This window comes from Uloborus diversus, chromosome 5, assembly GCF_026930045.1.
Source record: "Uloborus diversus isolate 005 chromosome 5, Udiv.v.3.1, whole genome shotgun sequence".
NCBI lineage: Eukaryota > Metazoa > Arthropoda > Arachnida > Araneae > Uloboridae > Uloborus > Uloborus diversus.
Genome location: NC_072735.1, coordinates 147,257,846 through 147,270,638, shown reverse-complemented (window position 1 = coordinate 147,270,638; position 12,793 = coordinate 147,257,846). Strand labels below are relative to the sequence as shown.

The following is a 12,793-nucleotide window of genomic DNA, read 5'->3' as shown; positions in this document are numbered from 1 at the left end:
CCACCCTCCGTTCCCTGAAAAAACGGTCATTGACAGAGGTGGTCGCTCAAAGAATTTAATTGTGTCAGTTTAAACCCATAAGAATTTTGCCAACAATAGTACTGTAAATTTGCTTTTTTTTTCCATGTTTTCTGACACTATAAAAAATGTTTAAAATGGGTCATTCAAAAAGTGTCACTTTTCTGTCACATGCCTTTTACAGTAAAAACTTTGAAGGAACAATTCATTTAACAATAATTCTTAATTTCATCAAAAATATATCTATTTAAACCTGCCAACAAATTTTTTATAATATTTTTTATTTTAGTATATTTTTGGTTCACAACATGTGAATTCTCACCTCCGTGGCATGTCACACATCTTGTGTGACTGTTTATATTGCTTAATAACTTGTTTAATCAAAAGTATGTACTTATTTATTAATTATTCCTTTCACAAGTGTCTCAAACACTAATTGTTTAAGCATATTTAATTTTTTAACATTGTGTTTTAGTTTTAGAGGGCAAGGAGTCAAGTCACACAATTAATTCGCACCTCCGTTACCTAAACACAAAATGCCATTCCTCATTAACACGTGGCAGTAATGACATTTCATTTTCCATGACACCAGAGAGACCCCTTGTTTATTTTCAGCCACAGTTGAAGTTGTGAGATTTCTGTCGAAAAACAAGACAGATTTTTGCTTTAAAAACTTAGTGTGGTTTTTCTGACTTCATACCTCCATGAACTTGAATTTCAAGGATCATAAATTTATGTAAAAAAATAAGTGAACATGTTTTCATATGCTTAACATGTGCAGATTGTAGCAACGAAGAAAAAAACAATTCCCTGAAAAATGTATCTATTTAGGCTTATATTAATGGGAAATTCCTCACTTCCGTGAATCTCACTTCGGTGACAAACCTTATTAATGTCATTATTTCTGAGGTGAAAATAAATGATGGTGGGGAAATACCCCAATAATAGGCATTCCACCAAAATTATAAATTGCCAGTATATCCTCAAATTTACTTAATACTATTTTTTAACATACATTTGAAACCACAATATTATATTCCCACTAATCATTAAAACAGTTGATTGTTTGCACAATTAACAAAATTGCAACTTTGATATTAAATTGGCCTCAATCTTTAAATTTTAAAAGTTTTTTTTTTATTATTTTTTTATTTTTATGAACAAGGCATTTAAATTTTTTCATTTATGAGTAAAATAATTGGAACTTAGCTGGGCCAATGTTTATGGTTACTTCTAGTAGGTAACACTTTCATGTAAGAATTAAAAATAAAAAATAAAACAAAAGGTTTCGAAATTGAAAATATTTGCATTCAAAATTGATATTTTCTGGAGATTGACCCATATATTAAAATACTTGCATACTTTTTATACTTTTAACCCGCAAGATGCATTTTAATATAAGGTGTGGCACTTGGTTAAAGAAGTTTGGGCACTAGTAACATTTGTTAAGTCAAAAAAAAAAGAGTGAAACCAAAACACGTAAGGAATGATTGATCGCAAAACTTGCTGATCTTTAAAATATAAGAGTTTTCAAATATTGAAGAATAATTTCTGAAAAACCAAATAGAAAAAATTTGATTTTAAAGTCTGTTTTAATTAAAATAAAATTCAAATCATGACATATTTTTTTAAACAATTGACTCTTACCAGAAAAGTCTTTACACATCTTCTGTTGCATTGCTTTGGTGAAACCTAAACCATGTAATATATATGCTGCTTTGGCTTGTGCTTTATCTGCTCCAATTTCATCCAACCTTTCATATATATCCATTAACTGCTCTTGAGATTCTAAATTTTTAAAGTATGGGAAAGTTTTAGACCAGACAAGTTTTAAACAAATACAATCTCAGACAATTTTGTAACATACATACCTTCATCATCATAGTGGGCAAGTTCTTCGGAGAGTTTTTCTAACCTTGATCTTTCTTCATCAACATCCATAACAGCTTGAAGAGCCGATTTTTCACTAGCCTCCATCTCTCGAGTCAGATGATATATATCAATATGACTTTGAATTGGAACTTCTCGTCGTCCCAAAGCGGCAAGCAACGTAGACTTGCCTGTTTTTTGAAATGAATAAATTTTTATTCATCAATTACATTCTATGAACTTACAATAATAATAAAAGTAATAATGAAACTTACAAGTTGAGTTTTTCTTAATTGTCAATTACATATCACTTTATGAGTAGAACACAGTAAATTTTTGCATACACTATAAACTTATACTTGAGCACTGATTTTTTATCAATTTTATATCTTTGCAATCATTTATACTCAGAGCTGCCAACTGCTAAAAAAAATCTTAGTTTGTACGAATTACAGCTTTAAACTACGACATTACGAAAGCGGGTCCAAATATTCCGATTTTCTGTTTTTTTTTTTTTTTTAATTTATAATTCAAAATTACACAAAAAACAAAAAAAAAAAAAACATGAACAACATGAAAACTAGACCAGTAACTTCATCAAATTAAATTTCCGCACGTGTGCTGACGATCTCTGCAAAACAAGAATTGCTCTTCGAAAGTTGTATGGTGTAAAGATGGATCGGGTTTTAAATCGCGACGCTGAACAAATTATTGAATACATGAAATACACCGCCAGCTCCTGGCTATTGGACGGTAATTTACTGAATATACCATTCCATGCCTTGCCTACAATCCTAGAGTTGAACCGAACCATTGCTTCGGTCACTCGTCTCGTCTGCGCTAATTCTACATTAGCTACCAGTTTGTTTGGCACTCTTGGCTTCCTTAAGAGGTTTTTCCATCTCCAGCTCAGTCACTTTCCTATGCTGGGCTGATGAGTGCTAATAAGCACAAAACTGCAGTCCTTTGCTGGAAATGACTGAGCTGGCGGTGTATTTCATGTATTTCTGCCTTAGCCCTGGCTATTGGACGGTAATTTACTGAAATTATTGAATGTTTAGCAAAAGCGGAAAAACTGCCAACAATTCCGTGAAGAATATATACATTTTTATTCCGTATTAATATTTTCTGTATCATATTTGAAGTTAGTTGTCATTGTTTTTTAAAATGTTGACAATTCATCATAGTTTTAAATCTGCAACAGCAGCCACGCCTTTATCAGGGCTGCCAACCTTTTTCTGACACGAATGCATAGTAAAAATGAAAAAAATAAGTAGTTTCAATTTTTTACAGACATGTGATCCAAACAGGATAAAAAATACTGAAATTGCATGGCTGTGTGAACTAACACAACACTGTTAGTATATTGTTCTACACATGAAAGCTCTCCCATGTATTTTTGTGTCTATATAGCAGACTATTTTCATTAGATGCATGAAAATAACTGGAACAGGTTGAATTTAGCTTCCAATCCCCTTTCTTTTTTTCTGCATACAGTATTTTACTTTCTCAAAAAATACTGAATTCAGTAAAAACACTGAAAAATTACATGTCTGTTTTTTACAGTGCTTTTTCTACTTTTTTGCAAACAATAAGCATACAAAATCCTTGTATTTTCCAACATTTTCTTTGTCTTTTTTTTAGAAAATAAAAAGCTTTTAATGTGAAAAAACTTATGATAAACGCTTGAAACCATTCACATTTATATCTAATTCAAACTCTAATGAATAAGAGAAACCAAGCAGTTTTGTGTTATGTTTCAAAGCCAGGCTTGCATTAACCTTCACTTTCGGGATTTTTTTTTTTTTTTTTGGATGAAATTTAATTAAAATTTTAAAGAAACAAAGAAGGTGCATTGAAAAAAGTAAAGTAACGTACATTGAACGTGAAGTTAAAAGAAGCAGAGCATAGTGTTCTCCTAAAAATTTCAGGGGGAAACACTCATTGAATAATAACACTAATCATAATTACAATAAGAGGTAATTTGAACAGTTTTAAAATATACTTTACCTGATCCATTTAAGCCAATTAAACCATATCTTCTTCCACAATTTAGTTCTAACTTGGTATCTGCCAAAATTTCGACACCATGGAAATTGATTGAAAAATTTTCTATTTTTATATCTCTTGATCTGGGATGCACAGCTAGTACACCAGTACATGCTCGTGCTTCAGCATTTAATTTCATATCATTTTCAAGCTTTTTTACCAATTCTTCCTCAGCTAAAATGCAAAAGCAAAACTAATTATATAACAGGGTTTCACAAAACCTCCAGAGGTGAAAAAATTTTTGATTTTCAAAACATATTTGAAAAAAAAAATAAATCCAAGATTACATTAACTGCACTATTATAAAAGTCAATGTTTGTGTTTCATATTGCTACGGATGAACTTAGATAAAACTGTCAGGTTTCTGGAGAATCTCTTTTTAATCTACCGTTTTATAAGAGTAAAAGCAAGAAGAAAGCATGAAAGAAGGCAGAATGCATCTTAAAAATACAGCTAAAAAAAGTAAAAAAAATAATTAAATATCGAAAAATTAAAAATTAGAAAGTAGGGTTCTGATACGGGGAAAAATGAGTGTCGGTTGATCTGTTTCTCCATCAATTGCTTTTGAGTGAATAGTCCAATTCAAACAAACTTTTTTCGTTCGAAAGAGCTCAGCAAGGATACCTCATTCCCATATTATTTTTTTATTTGAAAAATTTGTCATTCCATTTTGGACGCTTCAAAAAACCTTAAAATTATCGCCTACTGGGAAAGTTAAGGCCAATATACATCCCATACTTAAGACAGATTTGCTTCAAAGAAACTATGTTGGAAAAAAGCTCTGGATGAAGAACATTATAAAAAAGATGTTTCATTTACCTATATAAAGGGCATTGTTTGAACAATTCAAAAAATTATTACATTAACAAGAAAAATAATTTTTTCGCACCAAAACATTTATGAAATTGTGCAGATTCTGAATATATTCTCAATTTCTGGTGTCAAGAAATAGAAAAAGTTATTAATAAAAATGGAAACACTACATCTCGTAAAATTAACAAGGAAGCAAGTTGAAGATAAATATAACTAAATCAAAATGAAATGAATTGAAAGCACATTTTTATTCCTTGAGTACAGTAGAACTCCAACTATATGAATTGCTGATCATCCGAATCACAATCAGAATTCATTGGGGTAAATTTTTCACCAAAACTAACTGTAATTTGTAAAACAATCTACACATGCTATTATTCTCCCCCTCACTAAGTTAGACAAAGTTTACAGTTCGTTAATTGATTAATATAGAAAGAACCCTTTTTAAAATGTTCTAATTATATGAATTTTTGATAATTTGAATGGGATCTCCGGTTCCAATTGATTTGGATAATTGGAGTTCAATTGTAAATTTTTTTTTTCATTTTTAGCAATGGGGAAATAAAAACCAGAGCCACTTTATTTTTACTCAAAACAAAGCAACAAACTTTTTTTTGATAAAAAATAACTTTTTGATGTGTTTTTGCTAGTGCTTTGTTTGTTTATTTTTTATGTATCTAATTCCTTTTAGGTGAGACGGACATTTTGTTTTTAAAAAATCAATTTTAAATGTTAAAAAGGTATGTTTGAAATAATTGAGTCGTAGCTAATGAAGGGAGGATTGACCAGATGCTAGAAAATTGATGCTAACAAACAGGAAAAGGCTTGTTTAGTTCTAGACAAATTCTTATTAAATAATGAGATTATATGACAGAAGATTATATAGAGGTGGCGCAGGAATCTCCATCATTTATCCCTCAGGAAATAATGTCAAGCTTAAAATACCCACTGGCCAAATCGCCTCAAACTTTACTAGCGAACTTGTTGCTATTAAAGAGCCTCTTGCTCATTGTCTTTCTTCCCCTACTCCTGAAGACCTAATAGAAGAAATCGTGATTTTTTCCGACTCAAAATCAGCACTTGAAGCCATACGTAACGGTATGACAAGACTGACACAAGAAATTAATTTTTTTCTCCACTCACTCAAGACAACCTGCATTCTCCAGTGGATCCCAGCTCATGTCGGAATCGAGGGAAATGAGTGTGCAGATGCCCTTGCAAAGGAGGCACGTGACCAAGACCAACCACTAACAGCCACCTTCAAAGACGTTAATGCTGTAGCCAGGCGAAGGATCTATAATCAGCTTTTCAGCAAGGCAACAATCCCTGACCTCCACTACCCAAGAAACCTCTCTTCTACAATAGCTAGGCTACGTACTGGACATTTCAAGGGCATGAAGATTCTACCAAATAATATTAAATCCTATCCCATCTGCAAGCACTGTCCCTATTCACAACTAACCCCAGACCATGTCTTTATTTGCCAGGCCATTATTCGCTCCCTCCTCCAACTTGGAGCACCACCACATGAAATCCTTTAGTCATCGGGCTCCAGAATTAGCGGATCTTGTTTTTAAGACTTTTGGAGCCATTTAATCCTTTCGCACTCTGCACTTCTTTGGAGACGACAACAACATATGACAGAAAATCAGAAAATAGTTAAGCTAATGTAAAAAAAAATGCACACACTCATAGTAATATAGAAATAATGGAGACAAAGTCCCAATTGAGTTTTAAATATATAATAATAACTATACCATACTTGCCAACCTCTGAAGAAAAAAAACATGAGATTCGACTAGAGGTATATATAGGTGATTCATCAGAAACATATTTCACAACAAAATTATTAAATTTTACTTTTAAATAACATGAATATTAAATTTAAAGCAAAATGTGGATTTTTTGCACATGTAAACTAATTGGTAACAGCAAGAAAAAAAAATACTGGAAAGGAAAAAGCAAATAACAAGTAAATTTGCTCAAAGTTTTGTACATTTCATAGTCTCTACCAAAAAAAAGTCGCAACAAAATATTAATATCCAAAAAATAAATCAATACGTTATGAAAATAAAATAAGTAGGTATAGGGTAGCATGTTTTAAAATAATTTCAAACTTTGAAAATAATTGAAATATTTTTAATGTACTGTCGAAACGTACAGTACGCGAAACACCAAAACACATACCCAAGATCACATTAATTACAATTCTTTAAAAAAAGAAACAGCTTTATTCTTACTAGGTGGCATGGTTAAGATGCAGCATAACACAAATACAATTGCAAGAATAGTGCTTTTAAAAGAATTTAAAACTACTCCTTGATCAAATACTAACTCTAAAAATAACCCCCAATAAAAGTTAAAATACACTAGTTATCACATGGCCAGAGTTTCCGCCTATATATATTTACAAAAGCACCAAGCCCAAATAACTCTCTGCTTAAAACTAACTAATATGAAATTTGCATTTCACACACATTAAAATAACACCAGCCTATGACAACATAATACCACAATTTGCACAAATTAAAAAGTTCTTATGTAATACATTAAAACATTAATTCACAGGGGTTGAATTCTACGACGAGGCATCAAACACTAAAAATCTCACACGCTGTACAAAAGGCACCAATTCGACCTTGCCTCAAAGATCTAGCGTAGGCTGCATGATTTGAGGATTTGCCCGCTGCCGGTAGCTCCGAACACCGATTCCTGCTACTATTTTCACGGGCCACAAGACTTACAATTTCCAACCATCCGATGCGTTCATTAGCTCCCAGGTCTGGTCCATGGGGCCTCTACTTCCGACACAGCGATGAATCTATTCTGGCAGAAGATTCTGATAGTTTCTTGGTTCACTTATGTGATGCCGAGACTTCACATCTTAGCGAGGAACATTTATCTGCACTTAATCTTCCAAAGGGCCATCTTTACATTCACTATTTGAATGAAACTCGAGAGGCTATTTCAGCCACGCACGCAAGGCGAGATGATATGCGTAAAAAAAAAAGGAAACTTTAGCTCTTTCGTACTGCCTTATATCCATTGCGTCATTTCCAACTGTTGCCACTACGCTTTTGGGCAGTACATTAAGATGCAAAAAGATTGAAATCTGCTGCAATTTTCGGCAAAGCACGTGTTTCGTTAAACATGCAATCTGGAATGCTACACAAAATAAATGTTTACTAAGTGAGTTATTAGTTGGAAAAATTATCTTCCCCTGATGATGATGGATGACTAGAAAAGGGCGCCATCTATTGAGAAGAAAGTGAAACTTTTTGATGATTGATTGAAAAAACTGCAAAAATGGAAGAAAATGGTAAAAAAAGGGAAATCAAGGGATGGGCAAAAAACAGGAATCTCCGTTAAAAGCAGTAGAGTTGGCAAGTATGCTATACATAAAACTGATAATTAGTGCAGTAAATTCATCATAAAATAAGGGATTATGTATTTAATGTTGAATCCAACTCAGATATAAACAAATGAATGTCAATGCTAAAAAAATAATAAATACCAGCTGATATATGCACTCCATTTGTTACAGGCTCATTTGTTTCTCCATTAGTTGTAGTATCTATACTTTCTTCAGCTTTGACACCGGGTTTCTTTTGAACTCTAGCTTTTGCAGCTTCTTTCTTTTTAGCATCACGTCTTTTTTTAGCATCAGATGGCATATTATTCTTGTAAAGCTGAAAAATATTAGGATAAAACTATAACCTTTGCTTGAACAAAACTGAAGACATGTCCAAACATTATCATCAAAAGATTGCAAAAGTAGATGAATCTTTTTTTTTTAATCAAAATAAATACTTGATAGCGGTGAAAATAAGTCTAGATCAAGTCCAGATCTTTGAGTTTGATATTTATTAAGAGGACTAATTTTTACCGCTATGGTTACAAATTGTTTGCTTTTACATTCATTCCTTTTTTCCCCCCAAGGGTTAACTCAAGCAGATTTTGCATCAAAAAACAAATCCTCTGCAAAATCCTTTTTTTTTAAAGAAAAACACCTGCAAAGATGAACTTAAATGGTCAAATCTCCCATCGCCTAAAACCTAAGTACAAGATTTCCAGATTACTAAGTCCTATCATTTAAGATTAATAAGAATTAAAAATTTCATAACAGTGTATGCTGTAAATATAATCTTTATAATAAGTGTATGAGTGCAAATTGACCATAATAATCATATCTTAATTACTGTATCCTAATTGCTGTTTTTTATGAATGCCAGTCGCATCATCTTATCTAGAAAATCACCAGTCATGCCAAAATTCTTTTTTCTTTTTTTGAAGCTGTGGAACCATTTATTTCTGAAAATTTGTATGGTTTACACAGAATTACACTGCATAGATCAGTCGTTTAAACATCCTCTATATTACCATACTAGGATTGGGAATACAACTTAAAATTGAGGGTCTGGGAGGCTAACTTTCACACAACTCTCACTGCCATTTTCCGTATTAAAAATGTTTATATTCATTATTCTCAGCAAAACTTAAAAATTTCTGAAACTTGTAAAGTAAGAAGAAAGCTAGAGATGAAATAAATTTTGCTACACATTTATATGCACATTGAAAGTGTTGATCAAAGGCACATAAGCGGCTTGTACATGTGGGGGACTGCCCCATCACTTTCAAGAGTTAAAAATCAATGATTTTTTGAAAAATGATTTTTTATAGGGTGGATAGATTAATTTCATAAAAGTTAACACGAAAAATTTGAAATAGGCGAACTTTTTTCATTCTTATTTTATAAGAATAGAACTTTAAAATGGAAGGGGAAAGACTACGGTAGCCATGAGTAATGTCATTTTCTCCATTATTGGTAATTTCAATGTGATTCAATAGCTTACTCTCTAAATATCACCAATAGTGGCCAAAAATAGACAAAAAAAATATCGCCAAATTTGTCGCTAAATTGGCGACCAAAAGACTGGCGATATATCGCCAAGTGTCCGCCAAATTATAACACCACTTGAGTTAACATCAAAATTAACAATGATTTCCCCCAAAAGGGGGCAAACGACCCCTTTAAAAACACCCGAATGCAACCAAAAGGGGAGGTGCACAACTAGACCCCACTAAAAGTCTACGTACCAAATTTCAACTTTCTAGGACATACTGTTCTTGAGTTATGCGACATACATACGCACATACAGACGTTGTGAGAAACCTTGTTGTAATTAACTCGGAAATCGTCAAAATGGAAATTCAGCGTGCCTACTGTCTATACGTTTTTAGGCAATTATCCGTGGGGGGTCGAGTCTGAAAAAAAACTCAACATTCATTCGAGGGTGAGCAAAATGGAAATTAAGGTCGATTTTTGAGTGAAAAGTTTTTGCAAATACAATACTTCCATCTTCATAAAAAAAAGGAAGTAAAAAAATTTTACTAAAAAAAAACCAGTGGGGACCACACCCCCTTACAATTTTTTTGATCCTCCACTTTTTCATGTACCAACCGCCTATGATATACAGGGCTGCCATTCAATTTTGGAAAAAAAATTCCCTGTGTTTTCCCTGTATGAAAATAAACATTACAAACGAGCGAGCACTGATTATTTGGAAAAGAACATTAATATCTTGATAATTTCACCACAGAATAAAAAAAACGAAACACAAATTTCTAAATAAATAAGGGAAAATAAATACGAATTCATAATAACTGAAATAATAGCATGGTGGTTGAATATATTCAACTTTTTATTCAAAAAAAAACTTCTCTTAAGCCATGGACCTAAAAGTGTATAAGTGACCCAGAACAATGATTATTGACGACTAATTTCATACATTCTAAATTATCATGAAATTCAAGATTCTATTTTTATGATAAATATTTTAATATTTACTTTTAAAAAAAAAACTTTCAAGCAAAATTACCATTTTTTATTTTATTTTATTTCTGAACTTTATTAATATTCTCATTATAATTATTACTATTCATTTAATTTTTGGTAGTTTATATATTTGGGAATTGATTTTTGTAACTTTAATTTAAGAAGGAAAAAAAATTCCCTGTATTTTCCAGGTTTTTGAGGAAATTTTCGAAACTCCCTGGTTTTTTTGTTGATTTTTGAATTCCCTGTGTTTTCCCTATTTCTTCAGGTTTCCCTGTGGCGTGGCAACCCTGATATAGCATACTTACATGAATTACAATGTTTCTTACATTTCTTTTTCTCCCACTAGCAAAGCAAAACTAATACAAAATGATAAATTATGATATAAAATTCAAATGACAGTATGCAATATCAAATTATATTTAAGTTCAATATATTTGAATATTAAATTTTAAAAAGCATCTACTTCAATTTTTAGAAGAATGAGCTTAATTAAACAGAATGGTTAGTTTGCTTTGGTGCACATAGCCTTCCTTCTTTAAACATTGGATACTTAATGAGTTTGTTCAGGTGGTTATGTCTGTTTGTTGACACACACGAGAAAATAGTTTTTCATCTCATTAGAATGTTTGCACTAACATATTTTTCAACATGACACATTGTGTTACTTATTTACATATGTTCCACGTATTTCTCAAACCTGATATTTTTTTAAACAAATTTTAACAAATTCAAGGATTAATTTGTTAAGCATTCAGACAAAAAAATAATAACCAAAAAAAAAAAAGGTAAAAATGGAACACAATGTACCTGAGTCATTAAAGACTTTTAGGAAAATAAACAACTGAAAAGCTGTTTTCAGACTTTAAAAATAATGAAGAATTTAAGAACTCATCACATGGGTTTACTTCCAATTGAAAATTAATATTTTCTTTCACCGAAATTTAATAGGCATTAAAAGAAAAATCTATTCGGACTGTAAAAAAATCCTTTTACTTAACCTAAATATGAGGTAACAAGTTTGAATAATAGTTCTTAGGGTTAATTTTACATCAGTGATATTTTATGAATTTAATTAAATTCATTAAAATAATATGCTGAAACAGCGAAAAATTTTGAACAATTATTTTAATACAGCAGAAATATATTGCTCATTTTGTTAAGAAAAAACCATGTTTGATACAGATAAAACGCTGAACACGTAACTAATGTCAAAATTATTATTTGAAAATAAGAATGGAAAGATAAAATGTTCAGATGAGAAATGATAGAAATAAATAATCACATAAAATTTTAAATGCTATGAAAAAAATTACTCATTGAATACGAAAGAAATTAATTACCAATTAATATGATGCACGAAACACGCTGCCGCGGAAGTTACAATTTTGGAAGGAAAGGAAAGGACATCAACACCGACGAAGAAAATTGATGCCACTCTTTTGTTACCGCCAAGCACAATGCGGAAAAATGTGCGTTCGATAAGCTCAACCGGTAGACCGGTGACTAACCATTTAACCGCAGCGTTCTTGAGCCACCGGTTAACTGGTTCTGTCGATGTTGTTCAATTATGGTTGCGTTCGACGAAACTCACCGGTCGACCGGTAAGTAACTGGTTACTAACCAAAGCGTTCTATGATCAACCGGTTACCACAGCGGTTACCATTCTAAGCAGTTGATTGGTTGATGGGAGAACGTGATCATTAGCTGTCACGTGATTAACTAACCGGTCGCTCTCGGTCGTGCTCGTCGAACGCACCCAAAGAGACTCACCGGTTGATCTACTGGTCAACCGCAACTTAAGCTGGTTCATTGGTTGATGGAACCACATGACATTTTTGACCAATTATAAGTATTTTTCAGGGCCGTGGTAGCCCGATCGGTAGAGTGTCGGATTCGGTGCCGGAGGGTCCTGAGTTCGAACCTCGATGGTCGAAGACCCCACCGTCGTCATTAAAGGGCGACGTTAAATATGCTCGTGGTCTCAATGTCCTCCAAGTGAAACGATACCTCTGGGGGTGGTAGTACCAGGTAGCTTTTAGCTCTTGGACTAGTTCTAAATTCTCATTAACTGTTCGATCCGGTGATGGTGCTGCCATCTATCGGTATATAAAATAATAGAGGCAAGGCACTTAGTATGTAGTCCTCCACATAAATACAATTGTAGTCAGTTGTGACTATGAATAGAAATAGGAAGTATTTTTCACC

At 32.4% G+C, this 12,793-nt stretch overlaps 1 protein-coding gene across 2 annotated transcripts in view; it reads right to left on the bottom strand.

Annotated features, from left to right (window-relative positions):
• LOC129223415 (ATP-binding cassette sub-family F member 2-like) overlaps positions 1-12,027 on the bottom strand; it is a 39,697-nt gene extending 27,670 nt beyond the window's left edge. Inside the window, exons 1-5 of one of the 2 annotated variants that reach the window (XM_054858012.1) lie at positions 11,929-12,027; positions 8,264-8,438; positions 3,898-4,110; positions 1,890-2,078; positions 1,666-1,806 (exon numbers count right to left, since the gene is read on the bottom strand). In XM_054858012.1, the coding sequence (XP_054713987.1) occupies positions 1,666-1,806; positions 1,890-2,078; positions 3,898-4,110; positions 8,264-8,423 (703 nt within the window). In that variant the 5' untranslated portion in view covers positions 8,424-8,438; positions 11,929-12,027. The remainder of the gene's footprint in view (positions 1-1,665; positions 1,807-1,889; positions 2,079-3,897; positions 4,111-8,263; positions 8,439-11,928) is intronic. The other variant, XM_054858013.1, reaches the window with a different exon arrangement.
• Between the last annotated feature and the right edge of the window lie 766 nt (positions 12,028-12,793).